This window comes from Mandrillus leucophaeus, unplaced genomic scaffold, assembly GCF_000951045.1.
Source record: "Mandrillus leucophaeus isolate KB7577 unplaced genomic scaffold, Mleu.le_1.0 Scaffold1297, whole genome shotgun sequence".
Lineage (NCBI taxonomy): Eukaryota > Metazoa > Chordata > Mammalia > Primates > Cercopithecidae > Mandrillus > Mandrillus leucophaeus.
This window is the reverse complement of record NW_012101251.1, coordinates 682,319-709,513: the sequence shown is the minus strand read 5'-3', so window position 1 is coordinate 709,513 and position 27,195 is coordinate 682,319. Positions and strand designations below refer to the sequence as shown.

The following is a 27,195-nucleotide window of genomic DNA, read 5'->3' as shown; positions in this document are numbered from 1 at the left end:
TGCGGAGGGAGTATGTGTGTAGGAAGCAAGAGAAGGACAGACCGTCTGGGGTGGGAAGGCCTAGAATATGGTGATGATGATAGTGATGGTGGCAGCTAGCTGCAGTAGGGCGCCCGTGTCTGTTCACCAGTGTTCATTGTACTCCCAGCAGCCTGTGAGGTGTGTGCTGTTGGTATTAGGTGGAACACTGGACCGTTTTGACGTAGAAAAACAGCAGTTTCATGCAGTTCACCTTAATGTCTCTATTCAACAGATGAGGAAACTGAGGCAGAGAAAGGTAAAGCCATGTGCAACCACGGTTTACAGCTAGTAAGAGGCAGAGGCCAGCAGTGTGGCTCCAGAGCCCGTGTCTTCACTCTGTTTTGATGCTTAGTTCTGCTGAGGCTTCGAGGAAGCAGAGACCAGATTAAGAAGGGCCCTGTAGGCCACAAAGCAGTTTGGACTTGACCCTTGGGCAGTGGGGAACCACTGAAGGTTTTTAAGTGGGGGAGGAAACACTCAGATATGGGTTGAGAAAACGGAGTCTGGCTGCTAGGTGGAGAAGAGGTTGTCAGGGGGTAAGCATGGAAGCAGGGAGATCTTCAGGAGTGTGGTGACCTGGGCAACGCGGTGGTAGTGGGAATAGAGAGAAGTGGACAGATCTGAGATACATTGTGGGAGACGAGAGGACAGGATGTAGGAGTGTGAGGGGAGGCAGGAGGTGAGGGAGACTCCTGGGCCACTGCTCTTGTGATGAAATCCCTGGAGAAGGAACAGGGTTGGGGAAAGATGTGAGCTAAGTCTTGGATAGGTTGAGGCTGGGGTGCCAGGGGGACATCCTGGGGTAATGTCAAGGGGCTGGAGCCACTGGAGGCTCTCCCTGGAGCCTGGTGGATAGGCTTTCTTGGGAGACCACAGTGGCTGGGCCTTTGTTCCTCCCCTGTCGCCTCTGCTGCCAGCCAGGTGATTCTTCCGCTTTCCTTCTCTCCTGCCTTTTCCCAGAGTCACCCAAGAATTACAGGGCCTGGTAAACCTATCCAGGCCCCAGCCGCACTCTGCATATCCCCTGTTACTATGATTTTATTAAATTTATTTTTTCCATTATAAAAGTAATATTAAAAAAAGTAATATAAGCATATTAAGGGAAATTTGGAAAAAAGAGAAACTAGCAACAAAAAGATCATTCATAATCCCCAGCTCCCAACCCAGCAGCTCAGAGAGGCTCTTGGTCCATTTCCTTCCTTTGCCATATTTTTTGTTTTTCAATATTCGTGTGTGTTTTGCTGAGCTTGTGGTAGGGCTGTACCCATGGTTTTAACTTGCTTTTCCTACTCACCATTCTGTCATAAACATATATATTACACTTTTTATTATAAAAGTAATACATAGTCATTGTAGAAAATTTGGAAATTGCCAATAAGCTGAAAGGAGAAAAAATAGCCTTAATCCTACTATTGTGAGAATTTTCATGTTTATAATTTATTTTATTTTGTCCTTTAACCACAGATGTTAAAAATGGATAAATTCACCAGGTAAAAGATTCAAATAATATAGAATCAGATAGACAAAGTAGGAAAATCTCCTTTACCAACAAATTCTTCTCTTTCCCTGGAGAGAACCACAATTAGCAGTTTGATGTGTCTCTTCTCAGATCTATTCCTGTGCGTTTACATATGCACATATATCTTGTCCAAACTACATGTGTAGTTTGAGTGTGTGTTCTTTAAAATAGATGACCTCCTATGTCTGTGATTGGCTTTTTTCACCTGACAGCACATTTCGACCTTCTCTCTCTGTCACTGCATCACATCGGTCTTGTTTTAGTGGCTGTGCAGTTCTCCCTAATGAGAGTGGACCACAGCTCTTTACAAAGCTCATGCTGAGGACAAACAGGTTGTGTTCAATTTTATCTGATCACAGTTTTGTATGGACTTGTATACACGTCTTTGTGCTCATGTGGGAATATTTCTCTATTGTAAATTTCTAGAAGTAGAATTACTCGGCCAAAGTTATGTACATTAAAATTTGTTTAAATTAATTATTATTATTTTTTAAGAGATAGGGTCTTGTCCTGTTACCCAGGCTGGAGTGCAGTGGCGTGATTATGGCTCACTGAAGCCTCCACCTCAGGGGCTCAAGTGATCCTCCCACCCCAGCCTCCCTAGTAGCTGGGACTACAGGCACATGCCACCACACCCAGCTAATTTTTGTAATTTTTGTAGAGAGACAGGGTTTTGCCATGTTGCCCAGGCTGGTCTTCAACTTCTGGGTTCAAGCAATCCTCCTACCTCAGCCTCTTAAAGTGTTGGGATTACAAGTGTGAGCCACTGTGCTTGGCCATGTTTAAATTTTAATGACTGTTGCCAGACTACCCTTCATGAAGGCTTTGCAAATGTATGCTCCCACCACCAGTGTGTGATACAAAACATTCTCCTGCTGACTTGACATTATCTTTTTCAATGCACAAATTTTTAGCTTTTTTTTTTAAAAGAAAAAAAAAACGTAGTTAGAACCACACAATAGATACCATTTTCATCTTTTTGTCTGCTTCAGTTGATATTATAAATGTGTCCAGTCCTCTCATTTTTAAAAGAATAACTTTTACTACAGAAGTTTTTAAAGCTCTCATTGTCGAATCAAGTACAGTTAAGCTTCTTTTTTTTAAAAAAAAATTACTCCTAGTCTACCATCCATATCCCATTTTGGCACATTCTTTCCTGCTTATTTTTTCTGTGCATACATATGTAGTTTGCTTAAACAAACATAACCTCCTTTTCAATGGGCAGCTGAGGCAATTAATCGCTGTTTACCGAACCCCTTCCTAATGTTGCATATTTCAGTTGCCTCTAAAATGTTGCTGTTATAAATAAGACAGCAGTGAACTTCTTTGTGCCTCAGTCTTTTTCTATAGTTTGAATTTTTCCAAAGTGCCTCTGTTATATAACTCAATTTAATCTTAAGGTGCCTAAGGCATCTTACACATGCACAAGGTCTCATTTAGTTACCCCTGGGTAGCAACTTATGAACGTTAAGGGGATGCTTGCCTGCCAAAATCACATAGCTGGGTGGGCAGCCGAGCTGGCCTCTGCAGCTCCCCTCACCCCTACCCCCACCCGCCTGTCTTCGCAGGTCTGGGGCTGTCCACCCGGACCCCGGCTGTGAGCACTTCTGAGTCGAGCGCGGGCACAGGCACGGGCACGGGTACCAGCACCCCGTCCACACCCACCACCACCAGCCAGAGCCGCCTCATCGCCTCGTCCCCTACCCTCATCTCAGGGATCACCAGCCCCCCTCTCCTGGACTCCATCAAGACAATCCAGGGCCATGGCCTGCTTGGCCCCCCCAAGTCCGAACGCGGCCGCAAAAAGATCAAGGCAGAGAACCCGGGGGGTCCGCCTGTCCTTGTAGTCCCCTACCCCATCCTGGCCTCGGGCGAGACTGCCAAGGAGGGCAAGACGTACAGGTGGGGGTCTCGGCGGGATGAGGTCCGAGTGGGCTTGGGGCTGGGGCTTGAGCCAGGGCTGCTCCAGGAGCCCAGCAGTGGGGCTCAAACGGACCCTTTGGGCCGAGGGGGCAGGGCTAGGGTCCAGAGGGGCGGGGCCTTCTGGAGAGCCCCACCCACATCCCGGGTCCCGATTCGGGCAGGGCTGCTGGGTAGGGTAATAGAGCTTTGGACCCTTAGGTGTGGCCCGTGCCTGGCAGCCGCCCCCACAGCCTGGGGTTGTGAGAGTCGGTTTCCTCCTCCCTTTAAGCAGTGTTCTCAACCCTGGCCACCTTAGAATCACCTGAAGAGGCCGTGCACGGTGGCTCATGCCTGTAATACTAGCACTTTGGGAGGCCAAGGTGGGTGGATCACCTACGGTCAGGAGTTTGAGATCAGCCTGGCCTGCATGGTGAAACCTCATCTCTACAAAAAATACAAAGTTAGCCGGGCCTGGTGGTGTGCCCCTGTAATCCCAGCTACTCAGGAGGCTGAGGCAAGAGAATAACTTGAACTCCGGAGGCAGAGGCTGCAGTGAGCTGAGATCGGGCCACTGCACTCCAACCTGGGCGACAGAGTGAGACTCTGTCTCAAACAACAACCACCACCACCAGAATTTTAAAGAATCACCTGAAGAGCTTTCAGAAAATGCAGATGCCAGGGCTGCATCTCCAGGAATTCTGAGTTAATTTTTTGAGGGCAGAGGGTGTGGAGGGTGGGGCAGGTGTTGGTATTTCTTAGAGGCTCCCCAGATGATTCTAATGAGCAGCCTGGTTGAGAACTACTTCACGTGGTAGAGCCTCCTCCCCAGAACCATGGGATGTAGCCCTGGGCAAAGCCTCACCAGGATCAGGCCTGTCTTCCCTATGAGGTATAACCCTATGCCCCGGGCTCTGTAATGTTCCCCCAGGCAAGAACTTCCTCCTCCAGATTTAAGGGTGCCCAGGCTGGGAGACTGTCCCCTGTCTTTCCCAGGTGGGCCTGTGCTTCTTGGGCTCCTCACAGGAAAATACTGTCCCAGGTGCAAGGTCTCTCTGATGTGGAAGAGCTCCCCTGAGATGGACAGGCTGGGAGGGTCTTCCCGCGTGTGAACCTGCCTCTTGCTCCGCAGGTGTAAGGTATGCCCGCTGACCTTTTTCACCAAGTCGGAGATGCAGATCCACTCCAAGTCGCACACAGAGGCCAAGCCCCACAAGTGCCCGCACTGCTCCAAGTCCTTTGCCAACGCCTCCTACCTGGCCCAGCACCTGCGCATCCACCTGGGCGTCAAGCCCTACCACTGCTCCTACTGTGATAAGTCCTTCCGGCAGCTCTCCCACCTCCAGCAGCACACCAGGTAAGTGACCTGCCTGCTGCCCCGCTGCAGCCCAACTCAGCACCTGTGGCCTGGCACATGGAGCCAGTGCAAGGAGGGGCAAGGACCTTCTCCAGGTGCCCATTGCCCTCAGGGTCACGGCCCTTGAGGACCTCACTGGCCTCAGCTGTTGTTACTGCACCCCATCCCCACTGTTTCTCATCTCTATGTCTTTGTACATGCTGTGTCCTTTACCAGAGACACCCTCCTCCCGCTTTTCCCTGTTTCTCTGGCCATCCCCTTGTCATCGCTCAGTCTAGCTTCCTCCAGGAAACCCTCCCTGATTGCTCTAGCTAGATAAGGGACCCGACCTCTGTGTCCCCACAGGGCTCTGTGCATGTCCATCATAGCAGTGGTAGGCTGTCACGCCCACATCTGTTTATCTGCCCACCTCACTCAGTCTCCTGGGAGTTCTTGAAGGCAAGAGCTCAGTCTCCTCCATTTCCACATCCCCAGTTTGTGGCATAAAATAAGCAATTATTAAATATTTTGGAATAAATATAACTGGTTTTTACAGAGCATATGATTCATCTGTTTAACAAATATTTACAGAAACTTTTACTCTATGCCAGATACTATTCTAGATGTTGAGGATACAGCAAGGAGCAAAACGGATGAAAATCTCTGCCTTCATGGGGCATACAGTCTAGTTGAGTGTGTGAAAGGGAGATTCAAAGCTATAAATGCTTTAAGAAAAGTTTGTGGCTGGGCGCGGTGGCTCATGCCTATAATCCCAGCACTTTAGGAGGCTGAGGCGGGCGGATCCCCTGAGGTCAGGAGTTCATGACCAGCCTGGCCAATGTGGCGAAACCCTGTCTCTACTAAAAATACAAAAATTAGCTGGGTGTGGTGGTGGGCACCTGTAATCCCAGCTACTTAGGAGGCTTAGGCGGGAAACGCGCTTGAACCCAGGAGGTGGAGGCTGCAGTGAGCCGAGATTGCGCCATTGCACTCCAGCCTTCATGACAAGAGTGAAACTCTGTCTCAAGAAAATAAAAAAAAAAAAAAAGAAAAGTTTGTGCAGGAGGGTATAGCCATCAGAAAGACTGGCTCACAAAATAAAAATACCATTGGTATTTTTAAAAACGAGCCAAAGATTACCAAGATTGCAGTTCGTCTGCTCAGAGGGGAAGCAGCACCATTTTCTCACATGTGAGAGATCATCTGTGTGAGCATTGTCACGTGTTTGCTAATATCAGCATTGTAAAAGTCAGGGATAAAACTGTTTTTTGTTGTGGAGTTTGTGGAGTTTGTAATTTACAGAAAGAACTCAAGGTTTTTTCTGTTTTGAGGACCAATACTATACAGAAGGGCTCTTTTTTCTTTTTTTGGGGGGTGTGGGGGGACAGAGTCTCACTGTATTGCCCAGGCTGGAGTGCAGTGTCGTGATCTCGGATCACTGCAACCTCTGCCTCCTCAGCTTCCCAGGTAACTGGGATTACAGGCATGTGCCACCATGAGAAGGGCTCTATCTTTTATTTGCTTTTTTTGTTTTTGTCATTTATTCGTTTATCTCCATTGTCTTTGAATCCTTTATCCCTGGGTGCAAGATGTGTTACCTTTTCTGTTTCTCTAACTTTGGGACATGATGTGTGAGTATGATAGTAAGAATCAAGTGGCAGGCTGGGCTCAGGGGCTCATGCCTATAATTCTAGCACTTTGGGAGGTTGAGGTGGGTTGATCACTTGAGCTCAGGAGTTCGAGACCAGCAACATGGCAAAACCCCATCTCTACAGAAAAATACAAAATTAGCTGGGAGTAATGGTGCATGCCTGTAGTCCCGGCTACTTGGGAGGCTGAAGTGGGAGGATCGATTGCTTGAATCCAGGAGGTCGAGGCTTCAGTGAGCCCGAGTTGCACCACTGCACTCCAGCCTGGGTGACAGAGTGAGACCCTGTCTCAAAAGAAAAAATAAAATAAAAGAATGAAATGGTACAGTGGCAGCAGGGCCAGGTGTCAGTCTGTTTTCTCGTTGCCGTCTTCCCAAGGCACAAATCTGACCACGTAAGTTTGTTTCAGAAATTTTCTGATTTTGTTGTTACTTTGATTTTTAAAAAATGTGGCCAGGTTTATGTACAGAGATGTATGTAACAAGGTATTGATTGATAAAGTCCTCCCAGTTGTATGGTTCTTAAAATTAGAGCATGCGATAGAAAAGCTTGAGAGTTAACTCTGTTAGGAGACTTTGTAAGGCCCCCAGGCCAGAATTGCGTGTGTGTGTGTGTGTGTGTGTGTGTGTGTGTATGTGTGTGTATGTCGGTGTGAAAAAATTTTATATTATTAGAGATCAGGAACCTAGAACCATCCAATTCACCTCTGCCAGATTGTGCCTATTCAACGTGTAATGTGGGGGATACCCTGTTTTTGGAGAATCTTCGTTTGTCAGTGTTTCTGGACGTGCAGAGATTGATGTCTTTTCATAACCTTAAAGGCTGAAATTCCACAAGCCATAGAGCAGGTCCAGTCCGGTTTCCTGGAGGCCTGGGGAGGCCTCATTCCCACTTTTGAAGTGCAGACCTTGTTTCTTATTCTCAGACTTGTCATGCCTAATTAAATGAAATTCGTCTTTAAATGTGACATTTCTGGCACAGCCATGGTTACAAATTTGATTTACCCAATTATATCCTGTTAGGAAGGAGGATGGATTCTTATAGATCCTGTTTACAGAACTAATGATCGTAAAAGAAAAGGGTCTCAGCAAAGATACTTTGAAGAGTTTTTAGCAATTACTCCAAGTAGGTTTGTAGATAAGGCCAATTACATTTGTTGTTTTCAGTAGAATGATTATTTCAACATTTCCTTGATGATTTATTATTTCATATCTGTTAGGTTTTTATAGTCCCCCTCCCACCCTCACCCCCAGAATTCTGAAGAGTTAGTTGGAAGAAGGCACCATTTTAGGAATATTTTATTCCAGTTTATTGAATACAGCCTCCTAAATTGAGGATTAGAGACAGATTAAAGAAAAAAAAAAAGACTTGGAAAGTTAGAACATTAGTAGAACATGAAGGGTAAAAGCAGTTTCATCCAGTCCTGGGGAATAATCCCTGTTCCTCTGATCGTGGGTTAGTTAGCCCGCTTTCAAAGTTATCTACTTCTGGACCAAGGACTCTTGGAGTCCACCTTGGCCTATGGCAGTGTCTGGTCAAGAAGAGGATGTCAGCGTGGCAGCCTGTATGCATTTGTCTATTCTAGCTCGAAGCAGAGGCCTTTAAGCAAGTGTGAGGGTAAAAATCAGACCTGTTGATTAGACCAAAGGATTCCGGTTAGTTAACTGTAATAATCAACAATATCACAATGGAGGACAATAGAGTCCTCTATGAAGGTATAATGCATGATCAGTTTTTCATATTAACAACATATTAGGCTGGCGCGGTGGCTCACACCTGTAATCCCAACACTTTGGGAGGCCGAGACAGGTGGATCACTTGAGGTCAGGAGTTTGAGACCACCTGGCTAACATGGTCAAACCCTGTCTCTACTGAAAGTACAAAAATTAGCCGAGTATGGTGGTGCACGCCTGTGGTCCCATCTAATCGGTAGGCTGAGGCAGAAGAATCACTTGAGCTTGGAGGCAGAGGTTGCAGTGAGCCAAGATTGTGCCACTGCACTCCAGAGTGGGTGACAGAGCAAGACCGCATCTCACCAACAAAAAAAACATGTCATCGGCAGCAAACACATTGGCCCATCTTCAGGGTCTTTTAATCCCATAAAGCATTATCACTAATTGTTAAGGGCATTTTAAATCTAGAGACAAAATCTTTTTAAAGAAATGTCTTTGTTGATGCTTATTATGCCACCCTCTGTGCATTAGATTAGGTTTTTTTGGTCCATCTTAAAAAGTGCACAAGAACATATATTACACATATTATATGTTTATGTATGTATAAAATTAACCCAGGGAGGGTGAGTTTCTCTTTTTGTCAACTTTCTTATGCTACAGACTTCATAGGGCAGCTATCACTCTAGTGTTTGGCTAATTAAAAATATAAGCCAGGTGCCGTGGCTCACGCCTGTTATCCTAGCACTTTGGGAGGCCAAGGTGGATGGATCACTTGAGGTCAGGAGTTTGAGACCAGCCTGGTCAACATGGTGAAACCCTGTCTCTACTAAAAATACAAAAATTAGCCAGGTGTGGTGGCGGCTGCCTATAATTCCAGCTACTTAGGAGGCCAAGGCAGGAGAATCACTTGAACTTGGGAGGCAGAGGTTACAGTGAGCTGAGATTGCACCACTGCACTCCAGCCTGGGTGACAGAGCAAGACTGTGTCTCAAAAAACAAACAAACAAAAAACAACAAAAGACGAGTACAAAACCCAATCATTGTAAGCATCCCTCCTTTTGTAAAGCAAGGAAGCAAGTCTTTGGTGTTGCCCAGCAGCCATCTGGAAACGCCAAGAGCATTTGCATTTGCATTTGCACCTTGGCAGTTTTATCTTTCTGAATCGGGGACCTGGATCTGAGAAAGGCGACAGCACAAAGTTGAGGGAACAGGCAAGCGAATAAACACAGGAGCAAGTGATAATAATGATGAAGAATTCTGTTTTGTTTTTTTTCTTCAAGAAGTAGACTTTGTTTAAAAATATTATTTAAGAACATGACCAAAAAAAAGCAACAAAAAATTAACAGGCCTTTGAAGGAGAGGAAGAGTATTTTGCCAGAATGTTCTTTGACTCAGGGATTATTCTCCATTCCTGAGGGCACAATTTTTTCCCTCTCCTCTCTCTCTTTTGGACTAATTTGAGTTCAAAATGGCAGGAAACCAAACAAACAACAAAAGAGGATTCTATCAGCGTTTGGAAGATAGTTTATAAGTCACTAGGCGCTGGCACATATAATTAAACTGATATGTCCTAACTCAGTGGCAAAGAGGCGAGTGTCCCACATGCCCAGAACTCCCAGGATTCTCTAGACAAACAAACAAAGCCAAAGCTGAAGAAGCAACCAGATTCCAGATTCCTTGTCCTCTATTTGAAAGAGGCCCTTTCCTACTTGTTTGTCCCTTGGCAGAGAATCAGGCATCAGATCATATAATCAAATCCATCTTCCCAATGTTACAGCCACTATTGAAGGGCATAAAAGAAGGTCATGTCCAAAACAGAGCCAGCCCCGGTCAAGCAATAGAGGTAGAGTTAGTAAGAGGGCAAGCAAGATATGCCCTAGGAGTTGAGAAGGATGTACTTGGGAGCACGGTCGGAGTGAGGCGGTTGAGTGGCACTGGAGCATCTTAATGGGCCTGCAGCGTGAAAGGAAGGCACCAGCAAAGTGAGGGACTTGCGAAGTATTGCACAAGTCCAGGCTTCAGAAGGATCAGCCCTCTACATAATAAACACCACATGGATTTATAGAGAAAAGAGAACATTTTCTGTTCTTGTTAGTCCGATCATGGTAGAAAACCAGCATTGTCTCGTGCAGTTAGTGTATGTGTAAGGGTTGTCTGTACTGGCAGATATCACAGTGCGGAAGTCAGGGATAACATTGTTTTGGGCTTGAGGCCAGGAGTCTGAGGCTGGCCTGGGCAACATGTTGAGACCCCCGTCTCTACAAAAAATTAAAAAGTTAGCTGAGTGTGGTAGCATGTGTTGTAGTTCCAGCTACTCAGGAGGCTGAGGTGGGAGGACTGCTTGAACCCAGGAGGTAGAGGCTGTAGTGAGCTGAGATCGCGCCACTGCACTGCAGCCAGGGAGACAGAGATCCTATCTAAACAAACAAACAAACAAACAAACAAACAAACAAACCAGCCATTGTTCTGGGAGGAAGTTAGTCAGTTATAGGAAATGGCTGAAAGTTCTCTCTATTTGTGAACTAGAGCTGGACAGAGTGACTCTGGATTTGTCTGTCTGTTTATTCAGGGTGCAAAGTGGTTTTGTTTCTGTTTTTCTTTTTCCGGCAGGGCGATGTTATGTACGTGCCTAATGATCATTGCAGCAGAGGAAAGTGTCATTCTAGTTTTTTCAAGCCTGATAATAATGCTAATAACAATGACAACTATTCCTTGTTAAAGAACTTCTGTGCGCCAGGTCCTGCTTAAGGTGTTTTAATACACAGGATGTCCATAAAATGCCTGTGCAGGGTGAATTTGTTATTTCTTCATAAGAGAGAATGAATTTGAAAAATGCCACAGAGGGGGAATCCTCTCAAGGCATATTTAACTTTCATATATCTATGGCCATTGTTTTAGTTAAAAAACACGGCATGCCCAAAGCCATCTCATGGTTGAGAAATAAAAGTGATAATTCATGAATCCTTAATAATTTTATTGAAACATTGAATATATTTCCTCTTTGTTTTCATAAGTTGCTTAACTTAAATAGAAATGAATGTATCAAAAACGGACACTGCAAAAATATTTATGAACACCCTTTAAATTCTGAAATTTCTTTATTATTATCCCCATTTTAGAGAGGGGGAAACTGAGGCTCAGGGAGGCAGAGTCACCTGCCCAAGGTCACCCAGCTAAGAGGGGGCAGAAGCAAGATTCGAGTGCAGTGCACCAAGGAGCAGCCCAGTTCAGAAAGAAGGAAGGGGCTGGGGCATCAGGCAGAAGCAGCACATGGGGGTGGCGGTGCCAGGCAAGAGAGCAGAGCAAGTCTTTAGAGCCCCTGGGTGGGACTAGGACAGTGGAGGGTGGAGGGGCGTAGTCCAGGGCCACTAGCTTCAGCTCAGCTTCCTTGTGCTGCCTAAAGAGGAGTGACCACCAACCGGGCACTGTGGCTCATGCCTGTAATCCCAGCACTTTGGGAGGCTGAGGTGAGCAGATTATTGAGGTCAGGAGTTCGAGACTAGCCTGGCTGACATGGTCTTGAACCATAGTGGTCTACTAAAAATACAAAAAAATTAGCTGAGCATGGTGGCACGGGCCTGTAGTCCCAGCTACTTGGGAGGCTGAGGCAGGATAATTGCTTGAACTGGGGAGGCGGAGCTTGCAGTGAGTGGAGATTGTACCACTGCACTCCAGCCTTGGCGACAGAGCGAGACTCCATCTCAAAAGAAAAGAAGAGTGACCACCTAGAGTCAGGGTGGACTTCCTATCACCACAGATGTGGGCGCTGGGGCTGGGTGCTCCCCTATGGGAAGATGCCTTACAAAGAGAGGATTCTGATGTTAGAATTGAGGGCTTAGGCTTGACTTGAAGTTCAGGGACTGAAGACAAGAGGTTTGTGGCCAAAAGAACAGGCAGCATGGTCCTTCCTTATCCAACAGTTGCTCCCTGAAGCTTTTTCTGAGCCAGCCCCATGCTGGGTGCCATGCACAGGGACACAGGAGCGGGCAGAGGCAGGCCCCTGCCACTGTGACCCGGGAGGATGGCAGATGTGGAAACTTCCTTGAGAGAGGGAAGTAGGAGGTGGAGGTTGGGGGGGGATCATCTGGGTTGAGTACGGAGGGGTCCGCAGCCCTCCCCAATTGGAGGAAGAATGGCATGAGCAAAGGCTCGAGGCCTGCTGGGGGGCTGCATCTGCATGTGTGTTGGGGGAGGTTGGTAAGATGCTCCTCCGGGGAGCACAGTGGCAAGAGAAAGAGGCCTTAGAAACCAAGGCCAGAATGTGAAGGGCCTTGCAAGCTGGGGAAGGGGATATGGACTCTGTCCTGGAGAGAGGGAGGGAGACCGTGGAGGCTGCCAGACTGGGCTGTGAACAGGTCAGAGCCCTGCAGCTTCAGCCGTGCCGAGGCCTGGCGGGGAGAGGCTGAGGCTGGGAGTCCCGGGGAAGGCTGGGCACTTGTTGCACTTGCATGGGAGGAGGCCAGAGAGGCAGCTTGCTGGTCGAGAGGGCTTGCCTGGTTCCTGAGGAAGGACCCAAATCCGCTGGAGGACTGTTGGTCAGTCAGTCAGTCAGCAAACCCTCACGAAATACACTCCGGGCACGGAAGTCGCTGATGATGTGGAACCTATTTCTCTTGTCAATGATTGACTTCAGAGAGAAAGAACTTGCTTGCCTTCATTCAGTCTGTGTCTATTTATGGAATCCCCTCTGTGCTGAGCCCATGTCAGGCGCTGGGGTGATGGTAGGGAATGAGCCCAAGGGAGTTCCTCTGAAGGAACACAGTGACCAGACATGGAGAAAATAAGTGCAGAGACTTCTGGGAAGCCGATGGCTTTGTTGCTTGCGAGGTGGGCCGCAGGGAGCCTGACCTGGTCTAGGGGGTCAGGGAAGGCTGCCCTGATGAAGGGACTTTTGTGCTGAGAACAGGAGTTGGGTTTTAGCCAGGTGTTAGCTGAGGGACAGGTGTTTCTGGTAGAGGGAACAGCTTGGATGAAGGATTGGAGGTGGGAAAGGCCTCAGTGCTGGAGGAGCTAGTGCAAGGCCACTGTGGCTGGGTTTCAGGGCAAGGGGAGAAGGGGTTGTGGGGTTTAAGACAAAGGCAGCGTGAGTCCTGGGGACCCTTAGGGGTTAGGTGATGGGGAGCCTAACTAAACGAATTCCCCAGCTCTAGAGGGAATGAGGATGGGGTGAAGTGAAGAGGATGCTGGCCTCAGGCAGAGTTGGTTCAGATGACCCTTAAGGTCCTTCCACTGTAGAGACAGGGTGCAGCGGCCTGGGGTGGGATCCTGAAACGTGACACCCAGAAATGTGCAGGTAGAACAGGGGTGCTCAGAACTGCGTCAGCTCAGCTTCTGTTGGCACAGCTATTGTGGAAGGCCAGACCCTGGGCCTTAATCCTGAGACTGGGGCCCGTCCCTGCCCTCGGGATTCCCCAGCTAGCAGGGGAGAGAAGTGTGGGCGGCCTCGAGGGTCCAGTGGGGTTGGCTCTGTGGTGAGGAATGTGCTCTGGAAGCCTGTGGGGTGAGCAGTACGCTCGGGAGATTCCGCAGAGCCCCACTCGCCAACATAGCTAGAAGGATGAGCTGACATTTACCGGGCCAAAGAGCCGAGGAGGTCCCAGTGCTGAGGATGCAGACATAGCAGAGGTGTGTGGAGACTTATCAGACACGGCTGGCAGGGAAGAGTCATTCTCTGACCAGGACATAGGGTGCGTATGAGCAGGGAGGGGACGCTGGACCACCTGGTGAAGGCTTGAATGACATATAAGGAATTTGGACTTTGTCAATGTTTATAATGGCAGCCAATGGGCTTATTGGTAGCAGGGAATGTTTCTTACTCAACCCTGTGTCCCTGAGTCTAGCACTGGGCCTGGCCAGAGGGACTTTAGTTTCTTTGATGAATTTGTTGATGGGCTGATGGCAAACCCAGTCAGTGAGAGGGGCTGGGGCCTTGGAAGGAAGGAGTGGACACCCTTTTGGTAAAATCTGGATATTCCCCTCCACTTTTGTTCCTCAACAAATTAGGCAACCAAGGTTCAGGCCCAGCTGGCATTTCATTGCCCACCTGCTTGGTACAGCGGATTTGCCCAAATAGATGCTTGAAGACACGCCCAGGGAGATGGTGCAAAGGCATGAGTGCAGAAAGCAGGGAAGCCCACTATTAGTGCATGCCAGGCTGCTGAGCTCCATTTGTGGACATCATCGCCCAGTCCACAGCCCCATCCTCACCTGGGCTGTTGGGCAGGTATAGGGTCATCAGCTCTCAAGTCACTGCCCCAGTGTCACCTTCCCCATGAGGCCCTTACCCCCATTTAAAACTGTACCCCTTCTTCCCGGCATTCATGGTCCCCCCATCTTGTTGTTTTTCCCACAGAACTTACTACCTTCTACATGTGATTTACTTGTTTATTTCACACTTGTTGCTTATTTCCTCCAGGCAGTAGCTTTTGTCTGTTTTGTTCATGATACATTCCAAATACCTAGCACAGTGCCTGGGGCATGGGTACCCAATGTGATGAATGTGAATGAATGAGTAATGATAACTGGCAAACGTTGAGTGCTCACTTTGTAGCAACACTAGGCTAAACCCTTTACATGCATTATCTGATGTTATCTTCACAAAGCCCGATGAGGTAGGGACTGTATTTTTATACCCATTTTGCAGATGAGGAAACTGATGCTCAGTGGTTTGTCCAAGGTCATCCAGTTGGTAAACAGCCAGGATGAGAATCCAGGAGTGGCAGGGACAGAAGGAACTCCCAGGAAGGACACAGAGGGGCTGAGCTTCAGGGTTGTGCTGTCCCACATTCTCCCATTTACTGGGGTGACCATGTAGCTGTCACGGACATGTGCCTGACATAGGGTAGGGACAGGAAATAAGTGTCTGGGACCAATTAGAGGGAGATGTCTCCTTCTTCTTAGGGAAGGAGGCTGGGTGGGCAGGGAAGGTCCCGACAAAGCCGTGCATCTGTGTTCTTTGCAATGTGTGGTCTGTAGTGTGGGGTTTTTGAAAGAGAGGGGCAGTCAAATCAGGCCCCCTCCAACGCCTGCACTGGGTTGCTACCAGGGCTTTAGTGGTGGGCTGGGGACAGCAGGGACCTGTGGGAAGCGGGAGGCTCTGGTCAGACTGGCAGTAGAGGGCAGAGAATGAAGGAGGAGCCATAGCCGCTGAAGTCTCCAGCTCTTGCCTGGGCTCACTCTTGGTCCTTGGGGAGCATGGGCAGTGTAGGGACTGAGAGGCTTAGTAAGGACTTGGGGACTGGAACGGTCTTGGGGTGTGTGTCAGGGACTTCGACCTTACTGGGCTGCCCATTGCAGAATCCACACAGGCGACAGACCCTACAAGTGCCCACATCCTGGCTGTGAGAAGGCTTTCACTCAGCTCTCCAACCTCCAGGTGAGTGCCTGCCTGCCTCCTGCCCACCAGGTGGCCTGGTGCCCCCGCCACCCCCACAAGGGAGCGTGGGAAGGGGGTGGGGCAGGGGAGCCCTGTTCCTCTCCTGACCCCCTGCTGTGCCCCCACAGTCTCACCAGCGCCAGCACAACAAGGACAAGCCCTACAAGTGTCCCAACTGCTACCGGGCCTACTCGGACTCCGCCTCCCTGCAGATCCACCTCTCGGCCCATGCCATCAAGCACGCCAAGGCCTACTGCTGCAGCATGTGTGGGCGGGCCTACACCTCGGTGAGTGCCAGTCAGCCTGTGCCCTGCCCCAGGGGAGCCACTTCCTCTTCCAGGCCTCAGCTGCTTCCCCCTCTTTAGATCTGTGCCGACTCTTCCCATTTTCCAGACAAAGAAATTGAGACCTAGAGAAGGGAAGTGACTCCCTGAGATCACAGGGAAGAGTAGAACCAGGGCTTTTGCTTCCCACTTCTGGTTTCAGCTACCCCAGGCCAAGCCCCTAGCCTTCTGCTCACCTTTAGCCTGACTCTCCAATGCCCTGGAACACTCACGGCAGTGGCAGGAGGCTTTTCACCTGTTCTGCAGAGCTACAGAGAGAGAAGGGCCTTCCTGTCACCCAGGAAGCTGCAACCACCATTACGGCCACAAGGTGGCGCAGTGACGTCCACAGCCACCCTCATCTCAGGAAAGGCCTGAGCCGCCCAGAAAGCTCAGAGCATTCAGCCCCCATCCCTGGGTGGGAATTTCCCTAAACGAGGGCCTTTCGGCACCCAGAACTACCATTCACCCCCAGGCGAGTCGCTTGAGTGTGGGCTTCTGGTCGATTTAATATTCTAGTTAACAGACCCCATATCCCCAACATAGAGGTCACCGAGCCTCAGTTTCCTCATCTGTCAAATGGATGAACTCACAGGGCTGTTGGCTGGCACAGTGGTGCCAAATCAACCTGAGCTAGTACCATTATTTATTCACTCAGTCTTTACTAAACACTTCTGCCTGGTGCTTGGGCATTGGGATGATGAGCCAGACAGATCTATTTTTTGTCCCCGGGGAAGTTAAGAACTACTGTTGGAGACAAGTATTAAACAAGTGCACACGTAATTGTTTGATGGGAAATTGTGTAACTGCTGTAAAGCAGAGCCTCTCGGCCCTAGTCCAGATGGACATTTGGGCCGGACCTTTCCACTGTAGGCGCTGGCCTGCGGGTGGCAGGGCTCTGAGCAGCATTCCAGGCCTCCACCCACTAGATGCCAGTAGCAACCCCTCCCCAAGTGGTGACAGCCACAGAATGTCTCCAGGGAGGACACAGAGGGGCTGAGCTGCAGGACCATGCTGTCCTGCATTCTGGAGTGCTGCATCCTGGGGGACAGCATGGCCCTGAAACTCTGCCCCTCTGTGTCCTCCCTGAGAACTCCTTCTGTCCCTGCCACTCCTGTGTTCTCATCCTGGCTCTTTGTCCCTGGGGGGGAAAATCGCCTCAGTTGAGAACCACTGTGATAAAAGTGTGTTTTGAAAGACAGCAGGGAGGACTCAATGGAGCTGGGAAGGGGGGTGAGTCCAGATTGACCACCTGGGGGAGTACCACTTAGATGAAGCCTTGAAGGATAATTGGATGAGGAGGAGAAAGAGGGGAAAGAAGCTTCCATGCCCTCAGAGGGGAACACTGAGTGCAAACCCCCTGAGGTGGAACAAACTTGGCATGTTACAAGAACTCAAAGGAAATTAGGTCAGTTGGGGCCTTGGGGCTCTGTTAGGAAAGTCTGGATATTTTTTGAGGTGAAATGGGAAGCCACAGGGAGGGGACTGTCAGGGAGGTTTGTTTGTTTGTTTGTTTTTTGGTATATTTTAGAGACGGGGTCTTGCTATGTTGCCCAGTCTGGAATCAAAATCCTGGGCTCAAGGAATCTTCCTGCTTCAACCTCCAGAATAACTGGGGCTACAGGTTGTGCCACTGTGCCTGGCAGGGAAGGTATTTTTGCAAGGTCACTCTGGCTGGAGGGAGTTCATGGATTGTAGGTGGGGTCGTTGGCAGTACTTGTCAGGTGCCAGTTAGGGCTGCCACTTGCTAAGTGCTGAGTCTGTAACATGTATTCTTCCCTGAAGTTCAAAGGGCAGAGGAGGATCAAGAGGCAAAGAGGACAGAATCTGCAGGGAAAAGGGCTCCAAAGGGGTGAGCGGGAGCCCCTGCTTGGCTAGCTGATCTCCAGTCAGTCCCTGCCTCTCTCCAATGCTCAAGTTTTCCATAACCTCCTGTACCATCAACCAATCCTGCCTCATCCATACTCCTATTTTTTGAAGTACAATCCAGACATCATACTATTTCTAAAAATTTCACTTTGTCTCTAATGATAAAGACTCCTTTTTTGAGCATATCCACAATACCTTTGGAATACCAAAAAGTAATTAACCAAAGTCCTTATCATCAAATACTCAAACACCCATTCAGCACTGACATTTTCATTTGTCTCATGAATGCCATGATTGGGTATATTTACATTATTATTATTTTTTTAAATCGAGATGGAGTCTCGCTCCATCCCCAGGCTGGAGTACAGTGGCGCAGTCTCGGCTCACTGCAACATCTGCCTCTCAGGTTCAAGCGATTCTCCTGCCTCAGCCTCCCGAGTAGCTAGGAATATAGGCGCATGCTACCACGCCCGGCTATGCTTTTGTATTTTTAGTAGAGACAGGATTTCACCATGTTGGCCAGGCTGGTCTCGAACTCCTGACCTCAGATGATCCACCCGCCTTGGTCTCCCAAAGTGCTGGGATTATAAGCATGAGCCACCGCGCCCGGCCTACATTATTCTTTTTAGATCAAGATCCAAATAAGATTCCTACATCATAGTGGGCCAGTACATCTTTTAATCTCTAGGTCCCCTTACCCCCACTTTTTTTGTTATTCAACTGAAGAATAGTTTCCTAGCTAGGAATTTGCGGGTTGCTTCCCTCTGGTATTGGATAGTGTGTTGCCACCACATTTGAGGGCTTCCTCTGCTGGGTTCTGAGCATATTGAGGTCTGAAGTCAAGGAGCAGCAGGTGGGAGTACCGCCTCTGCTTCTGGCAAAGGCAGTTGGAAGGACGTGGCTTAGTGTGAGAGCTTCTGGGCCTGCAGTGAGCCCTGGGTCACAGCCTCACCTGCCCAGTCCTGGTGCCTTAGGTCAGATCCAGCAGAGCCAGTGGAGGACATGATAGTACCCACCTGTAGTCCCAGCTACTCGGAGCACTGAGGTGGGAGAACTGCTTGAGCCCAGGAGGTTGAGGCTGCAGTGAGCTGTGATTGTGCCACAGCATTCCAGCCTGGGCGACACAGTGAGACCTTAAAAAAAGAAAAGGAAGGAAAGGAAATGTAGAGACTAGGGCAGGAGTGGACCTTCAACCCTTACTCCATGCTAAGGGCTTGATCTCTGTCACCAGAGCAACCTGTTGAGGTTGTTCCTCCCCCATGCCTGCTTACAGAGGAGGAAACAGGCTCAGAGAGACACGATGACTTGTCCAAGTTCTCACCACTAAGAAACAGCAGAGCTAGGCTCATGCCCAGTCCTGCTGCCTGACTGTCACTGGGATCACCAGCCAGATGCAGGCACTGTGCTCCACTGGGCCGACAGGGCTGAGGTTCAGCCAGTATACCCAGCTACGGCCCGGTGGCAAGGGGCTGGGGACCTGGCCCTGGGGAGCCACAGGTGGGCACTGCTGAGGGGCGAACTCTCCAGCCAGCACTCACCCTTGGCAGCAGTGCAGTGTCTCTAGAACCAATGGCCGATGCCCGACTGACCCTGCGAAGCTGTGGCTGTCCTCCACCCTCTGGACCGCCTACCAAGAGCCCTCCAGTGGCTGCTGGTGGGAACTGCAGCCTCTTCTCCCTCCCTTGCTGGTGGTTCCCTGTTCTGAATCTCACCCCTGCCCACAGGAGACCTACCTGATGAAGCACATGTCCAAACACACGGTGGTGGAGCACCTGGTGAGCCATCACTCACCCCAGAGGACGGAGTCCCCCGGCATCCCGGTGCGAATCTCTCTCATCTGAGCCCACTGGAGGCGCCGCCCCACCCGGCCCACTGGCAGACACAGACCCAGGCAGCACCAGGCCCCAACTCCCTCCAGGGGCCCTCCAGGAACCACCAGGCTCTCTCACCACCTTCCCAACCTTCCAGAAAGCTTGGTCCGCAGAAGTCCTGCCTGGTCCAGTCCAGGGGCGGCCAGGCCAACTGCAAGATTCTGGACTGTTTTGGTGGCATCCAAAGACGATCTCAGAGCACTTTGAACCTCTCTGTTGAGTTTTCTTTTTGTTCCCCACCCTTCACTTGCTTCACTGTTTTTTTTTTTTTTTTTTTTTTTTTTCGTTTTTTATTTTTTTTTTTGGAAATAACAGAAAAGATATTTATTGGCCAGGAAGTTGGTGCTGCTAAGACCGAGAAATTTAAAGAATCGGACAGATGGACGCAGAGAACCAGAGGGCAGTGTGGGACCTTCTCTTGCCATGGCCTCAGGTCTTGAGGGAAGGCTCAGGCCTGGGTTTCTGGACTGCAAAGGGGACCCCCAGGTGGGAGGGGCAGGAAGCAGCCGGAGTGAGCCCTTCGCCCCTGAGTGCCTGGCTCGCACCTCGAGCTGTGCCCCAGGCATCACTGAGCAGAGGGGTGCGGCAGCTTCAGGAGGCAGAAATGAGAGGGGCGGGAGATCCACAGGACCAAAGGGTGCAGTGATGGGCTGGGTGGCGGGCCCAGGGAAACGGGGTGGGGATGGGCTGGGTAAGACCTGGCCCTCCCCTGCTGCCCTGAAGACCACCCCAGTCTACCTCGGTGCTGGCCAGGAAACCTTTCGGCTACCTCTCCCACCATGCCAGACTGTGGGCAGGGGGATGGGGAGGGAGTGGGCCTGGGGCTGGGACCTCCCTCCAGAATTTCCTCCAGATGGGGGCAGTGCCCAGGGAGGGGTTATTTGTCTTCCCTGCCATGGAGTGGGAATCCCCAGCCGAGGCCCTAGGCCCCTCAGCAGGGAAGGGATCCTCGGGGAGGCAGGTCCCAGGAGCAGACCCTGCCCCCAGCCCCCACAGACACACCCCAATCTGAAAGCCATGCGTGTCCGTGTATATAGGAACCATGTACAGAGCCCGGAGAAGCCCCCTACATCCCCCCGGGAAAAAAAAAGAAAACTAGACAGAAACTCATCTATATATTCTGTATCTGGAGTTCCGTTTTGAATATTAACTGTGTTATTTTTATACACTTTTTAAGCCTTAACTCGCCATTGATTTACCAGTTTAACGTTTCCTGGGGTTTCTTTTCCCATGGGGTTCTCTGCCCCCACCCCCAGCCCTTTGTTTGACTTGCGTCGTCTGATACTCAGTATTGTAGCTTTTTGTCCGCATGTTACTCCCTGTAAATACGCTGTTATACATACTGTTAACACCCCTTTGCTTTTTCTATGGGACCTCCAGGCCACCATATTTAGAACTAGTTACCTTATTAAAAAAGAAAAAACAGTCTGTTGGCTTCTCAGTCTGCATCTTGGAGGCAGGGAGGTGAGGGCAGGTGCCCCTCAGACACTTCAGGAAGGTAGTTTGCATTCTATTTAAAAAAGGGGGTGGGGAGCAAATGAAAATCAAATGTAGGGGGAAAACACTAAAGGGGGCAAGAAACAAAGGAATTACAAACCCTCTGCTCTTTGTATTTCTCTGTTGTGAAGAATAAACTGTACCTGCACCCGGGTGGCAGTGGTGTTTGGCGTGCTCTGTGCGAGGGCAGGGCTGGGGGGCACCTTTCCATTGCTCCTCTCCCCTCCCCCGCCCCCCAGACTTGGAGAAGGAAGGAAGTGGCCTCCCTGTGGGCTGGCCTCACTCCAGGTGCTGAACTGAGTGCTTTATGTTGATTGCCTCACAACTCCCTAAGAAGTGGGCAGCAAACCAAGAGAGGCTCTTTGCTAAGGATCATGCTGCAGTATAGTGGCAGTGATATAAATTGACCCAGCATTACCTAGTTCTGGAGCCTTTTTGGATGTATTAGGTCTACCAGTAAGTCTCACTTCCACTGCTCCCTGAGGGGCACCCCACCCATCTATGGGGGTCCATCATGAGTGCCTGATTTGTGGAAGTGATTCTAGGGATTGGAGGGGGAGTCCAAGATGTCCTTGTCATATATTTTTTTTCCCATGGGGGTCAATGTTTTGACTGCCTAGGAAGGAAATTTAGTAATTAATTCCCCAAAAGTTTATCAAGTCTGGCCCTGTGGAAGCACTGTGAGGGAGAGAGAAGTGACTACCATGGAGGTCATCATCGGGAACTAATTTCCCTGAGTCCTCACAGTCCTCATGTGTCCAGACTTGGCTGCAAAATGATAGAAAGTCCAATCCAAACAAGGATGTATTGGTTTATGTAACAGGACAGTGGTCAGGCCACCTTCAGGACTCAAAGGATGTGTCTCTAGCTTTCCACTCTGTTCTGAGTCAGCTTCAGCCTGAGGCTCCTGTGGGGTCAGCAGTTCTAGTCTTACAGTCCCCAGGTTTCCAGCAATCAAGCCTCTGTCCCTCTGACAAAAGCCTCAGTGTCTTCATCCATTCTATGCTGCTATAACAGTATATCACGAACTCGGTAATTTATAATGAAAAGAAATTTCATTCTGTTCATGATAAATTCCAGTCTCATAGTTCTGGAGGTTGGGAAGTCCAAGAGCATGGTGCCAGCATCTGGTGAGGGGCTTCATGCCATGTCATCTCATGCCAGAAGGCAGAAGAGCAAGAGAGGGTGAGGCCAGGCTTGGTGGCTCATGCTTGTAATCTCAGCACTTTGGGAAGTCAAAGCAGGAGGATCACTTGAGTCCAGGAGTTTGAGGCCAGCCTGGGCAACGTAGGGAGACCTTGTCTCTACAAAAAAACCAAAACCAAACAAACAAAAAAACAAAGCCAGGTATGGTGCTGCATGCGCCTGTAGTCCCAGCTACTTCAGAGGCTGAGGTGAGAGGATTGCTTGAGCCTGGGAGGTCAGGGCTGCGGGGAGCCGTGATTGCACCATTTGCACTCCAGACTGGGAGACAGAACAAGATCCATCTCAAAAAGAGGTTGAGAGTGAGAAAAATGGAACTCAAAGCCTCATATCCTTTTATAATCAGCATTAATCCATTCATGAGGGTGGAGCCCTCATGACCCAACACCTCCCACTAGGCTTCAGCTCCCAGCACTGTTGCACTGGGGGTTGTTTCCAACACGTGTTTTTTTGGGGGGCCACATTCAAACCATAGCGCCCAGCAAGTCTAATTGGGTCTTCCTGGTTCTAACTGGATCATGTTGTGTGCTTGTTTTGCTTGGGTCTAGGGCCCATGCTCTCAGCCTGGAGTACAGGGTGAAGCCCTCACGTGCTTCACTTTCTGAAGCACAAGAGGTTCCACTAAGAGGAAACCAGAGTGTGTTACTAGCAGAAGAGGAAATGAATGTGTTGTAGCCAAGAACCAGCATATTTTCAGTAATGTCAGGGGCCTCATCTCTTTCTCTGAAATTGACCTCCCATAGCCTGCTTTGCCATGAAAGGATGGGCTCTGGCAGCCATATTTGTGTCACATGACCCCGTTGTAGCCACAGCCGATTGGCCAGGGTGGACACCTGACTCAGAGACTTGATGCATAGGTGCAGCCAGTGGTGCATAATGGCTGTCCTGATTCATGTGAGAAAATTGTGCACACCTCTTCCAAGCTCTGCATTCAGTGAGTATGGGTAGCTTGAAATCAGCCACGGTGGGATTTACACCATGGATATTGGCAAACACTGTAAATCAGGGCTTTCTTTTTCCCCAGTCAACTGCTAGACATATACCAGCACACCACTGGATGGAGCTGACTCTCCTGTCAGATTCTCTATTCCATGAATTAGGAACAAGTTAGGAGATGGTGGGTACCTTAACTGGAACACCCTATAGACTGCGGTTTGGGGTGACTGTGTTGAGCTGGATACAAGCAGAAGAACAAAGCCAGCAGAGAAAGAGCAGAAATGGACCAAGGAGACCAAGAGCTAGTGGTAACCTCTGTTCCTGTCAGAACCTTCATCCTCTGGCTATGTTTAATTTCCTGTTTGTTCTCACTTCAGTGAATTTAAGTTGCTAGTGGTATGACATTGCATTAGTTACTAAATTTGTGCCTGATTTCCTCATATGTAAAATGAGGTAAACAGTAGTAACCAACTTACAGTGTGGATGTGAGTATTAAATGAATCAATACCTGTCTAATGTTTAGAACTGGCACATTGTAAGACCCAATATATGTCCATATCCTTATTGCTGTTATTTGCCTTCGCCCTAAGCGATCTATGATCCTTAGGATCAATGATCCCTGACTAAGAGAGCTGAAGATGTTTGGGAATTCCTAGGGGTGGCATTTGAGCTTGCATGGCAAGGTGGGGTGGCTGGGACAGGTGGAGATTTTGCATGTAATAGTGATGCTCAGGGGACTGAGTCTGATTTTCACCTGCTCACGTGGGGAGTGTGTGAGTGCCACCGTCCCTGGGGGAGCCTCAGGATAGGTGCTGAGGACAGTGTTGATGGTAATGGAGACAGCTGCAGAAGGAGCTTTAGCCCTCTTGTTATTCCTGCTTCAGATCCAAGTCCCTCCGTGCCCACCCCCGCAACCCCTCCTTAGGTCTCTGGGTGCACTAGGAGGGGAGCCATTCCCAAGGGTTGCCTGCCCTGCAGCTTCCCGGAACCCCTCCCTCCTCAAGAAGATCTCCAACAGCGCAAGGCTGCCTCCAGCCCACGCCTTGGAAGCTCCTGAGCACTCCATTTATTCCCCCTTTAAAACAGAAATGACTGGCTGGGTGCAGTGGCTCATGCCTGGAATCCCAGCACTTCGGGAGGCCAAGGCAAGTGGATCCCTTGAGCCCAGGAGTTTGAGACCAGCCTGGGCAACATGGTGAAACCCTGCCTCTACAAAAAACAAACAAAAAGCCTGGTGTGGTGGTGCATGCCTGTAGTCCCAGCTACTTGGGAGGCTGAGGTGGGAGGATCACCGGAGCCCAGGGATGTTGAGGCTGCAGTGAGCCATGATCACATCCACTGCACTCCAGCCTGGGCAACAGAGTGAGATGCTGCCTCAAAAACAAACAAAAAACAGGAAATGACTGTTCTTTGGCAAATCCTTGGCACTCTCTGAACATGCTGGAGAAGGGGGAGGCAGGGAGAGGAAGGCAAGTTACGTTTTCTAGAGCACCACCACAACCCCTGCAGGGAGGGAGACGGCATCCACATTTCACGCATGAGAAGACTGAGGCCGGCAAAGGTAAGGAACTTGTCTACCCACACACAGTTAGAAGAAGAGCCGGTTCACATCATCTCTTACTGGCTCATGCTCAGGTATTGAATGGCCCAGCAATTGTTAGGGTCTGCAGCAATTGTCAGGGTCTGCATCAATCGTTAGGGTCAGCATGTGTGGCCCTGAGTGAATGTTGCAGGGTAAGGTGAAGGACACACATCTTCCCCAGCTCACAGTCAGAAAATAGCCTTTTTTTTTGAGATGGAGTCTCGCACTGTTGTCCGGGCTGGATGGAGTGCAGTGGCATGATCTTGCTCACTGCAACTTCCGCCTCCTGGGTTCAAGTGATTTTCATGCCTCAGCCTCCCGAGTAGCTGGGATTACAGGTGCCCACCGCCACACCTGGCTAATTTTTGTATTTTTAGTAGAGACAGGGTTTCATCATGCTGGCCAGGCTGGTCTTGAACTCCTGACCTCGTGATCCACCCGCCTTGGCCTCCCAAAGTGCTGCGATTACAGGTGTGAGCCACTGCGCCCGGCCAAATTGCCTGTTCTGACACACCTGACCCATTCTCATCTCTAGTCCTGAGTCCAGAAGGCCTTCTGGGTTTTGCTAATCTAGTTTATATCAGAGACATTTTGAACTGCTTTTGAGAGGACAGATCTCTCTTACCATCAATGGCTGGGCCTGGTAAATAGCAAGAATTGCTGCCCTACCTGGGAGTGGAGGCTATTAAAATGATAATACTACATAAAAGATTCAGGAGAGCCAGGGTGAACTCCCAGTCTCCCAGGGCCCCAGTTTTCCCAAATGTCAGACAAAATCTCAGGGACTTCAGCAGCTACCTTCCCTATCTCCTTGGCTCTGTGACCACCTTCCTGGAAGGGTCTGACACCTTCACACTCCTATTCAGAGCCTGTGTTTCCCCACTGGGGATCAGAAGTCTAGACAGCTGCCGTGGATGTGGAAACTTCCCTCCCAGATACTGTGGCTGAATGTCACCCTGTTATAGCCCCGAGGCCAGAAAATGTCATTTTGGACTTCGACTGTCTAGGAGAAAAGGCCACAATAACAATTTGGGAACGTCAACTAAAGAATAAAAGCAAGTTTTTAAATAATTAAAGTTAGTGTTATTTAGAAGTCTTATTGAGGACCATCGATCAAGGCCTAAGGCTCAGGAGGAGCTCTTTAGAGAGGTTCTGTCAGGCGCTTTGAATGTAGTATTTTATTTATTTTATGGTGACAAAGTCTTGCTCTGTTGCTCAGGCTGGAGGGCAGTGGTGCGATCTTGGCTCACTGCAACCTTCGCCTCCCGGGTTCGAGCGATTCTCGTGCCTCAGCCTCCCGAGTAGCTGGGATTACAGGTGTGCGCCACCAACCCTGCTAATTTTTGTATTTTTAGTAGAGATGGGGTTTCATCATGTTGGCCACGCTGGTCTCAGACTCCTGACCTCAAGTGATCTGTGTGTGTCAGCCTCCCAAAGTGCTGGGATTACAGGCATAAGCCACTATGCCCAGCCTGAATGTGGTATTTTAGTTTAGATATAGGTGGTGAAGCTTTAGTATGCGTAAAATTGTATCTAAGTTTGTGTGTAAGAGTGTATCTGGTTATAGTTTATAGAAGCATGATCACTAACCCCGATTGACATTATCTTATATGGAGATATATCTAGAGTCACTTACTTTTTCAGGGAATATAGTGACTCCGGCAAGGGACGTGGGGAGCTGTGTTTTCTGTTTTGACATCTATATGCTGTCCCAGTCAGGGTTTTGTGAAATTATGCTGGCAAAGGAAAGGAGCAAACATGGCTTCTTATGTTTGCTACTTTGTCTCACAGTACAGGAATAATTTATCATAATATTACTGAAATATGTACAAACCATGCTTATGGGCAGGGGAGGTAAAAGGGCAGAGCCAATGATGGGGTGCCACCTGTATTTCTTCCTGTGGCTCCTGCCCAGAGACAGCCCGAGGGGCCAGCCACGCCTCTCCAGCCGCTGACATCACAGGGACTCAGACCCTCTGTGTCCTTGGGCAGTTATGTTTCCTCTTTGTGTCTCAGTCTCCTCATTTAAAAAGTGGGGGTGCAGATGGGACTAAAACATCTCCAGAGGCACCAGCTGCATTCTGCAGGCTCAGGGGTGAAAGGTCTACAGGCTGATCGCTCGAGGCATTACTGCAGTTGTGCCTTGCTCACTGCTAAGCTAAGGGAAGGGGATTTTTCTCTTGAACCGAGGAGCTCCCCAAAGGCGAGGAGCTCCTCCTCCTACTCCCACTCCCACGGACGGGCACACACGAAGCGGGTAGGGCTTTTGCATCCAGTATCTCTCTGCCCTCCAGAGCGCCATCAGCGTCCAGAAGGGCCCCGCCCGGTTTCAGAATCTCTTCCTCTCGTGACTCCCACTCCATACCCTACCCAGGCCAAAGACGCCCGGAGCGGGAGCTGGGCCAGGCCGGCTGGGCCCGCGGAGGAGTCGGAGGGCCGGGA

General features: G+C 49.6%; 1 protein-coding gene across 1 annotated transcript in view; it reads left to right on the top strand.

Annotated features, from left to right (window-relative positions):
• ZNF362 (zinc finger protein 362) overlaps nt 1–21,186 on the top strand; it is a 28,117-nt gene extending 6,931 nt beyond the window's left edge. The window contains exons 4-9 of the mRNA XM_011972539.1: nt 939–1,006; nt 3,041–3,442; nt 4,572–4,796; nt 15,394–15,472; nt 15,601–15,759; nt 19,389–21,186. Of these exons, the coding sequence (XP_011827929.1) occupies nt 939–1,006; nt 3,041–3,442; nt 4,572–4,796; nt 15,394–15,472; nt 15,601–15,759; nt 19,389–19,505 (1,050 nt within the window). The 3' untranslated portion in view covers nt 19,506–21,186. The remainder of the gene's footprint in view (nt 1–938; nt 1,007–3,040; nt 3,443–4,571; nt 4,797–15,393; nt 15,473–15,600; nt 15,760–19,388) is intronic.
• Nucleotides 21,187–27,195: the final 6,009 nt, after the last annotated feature.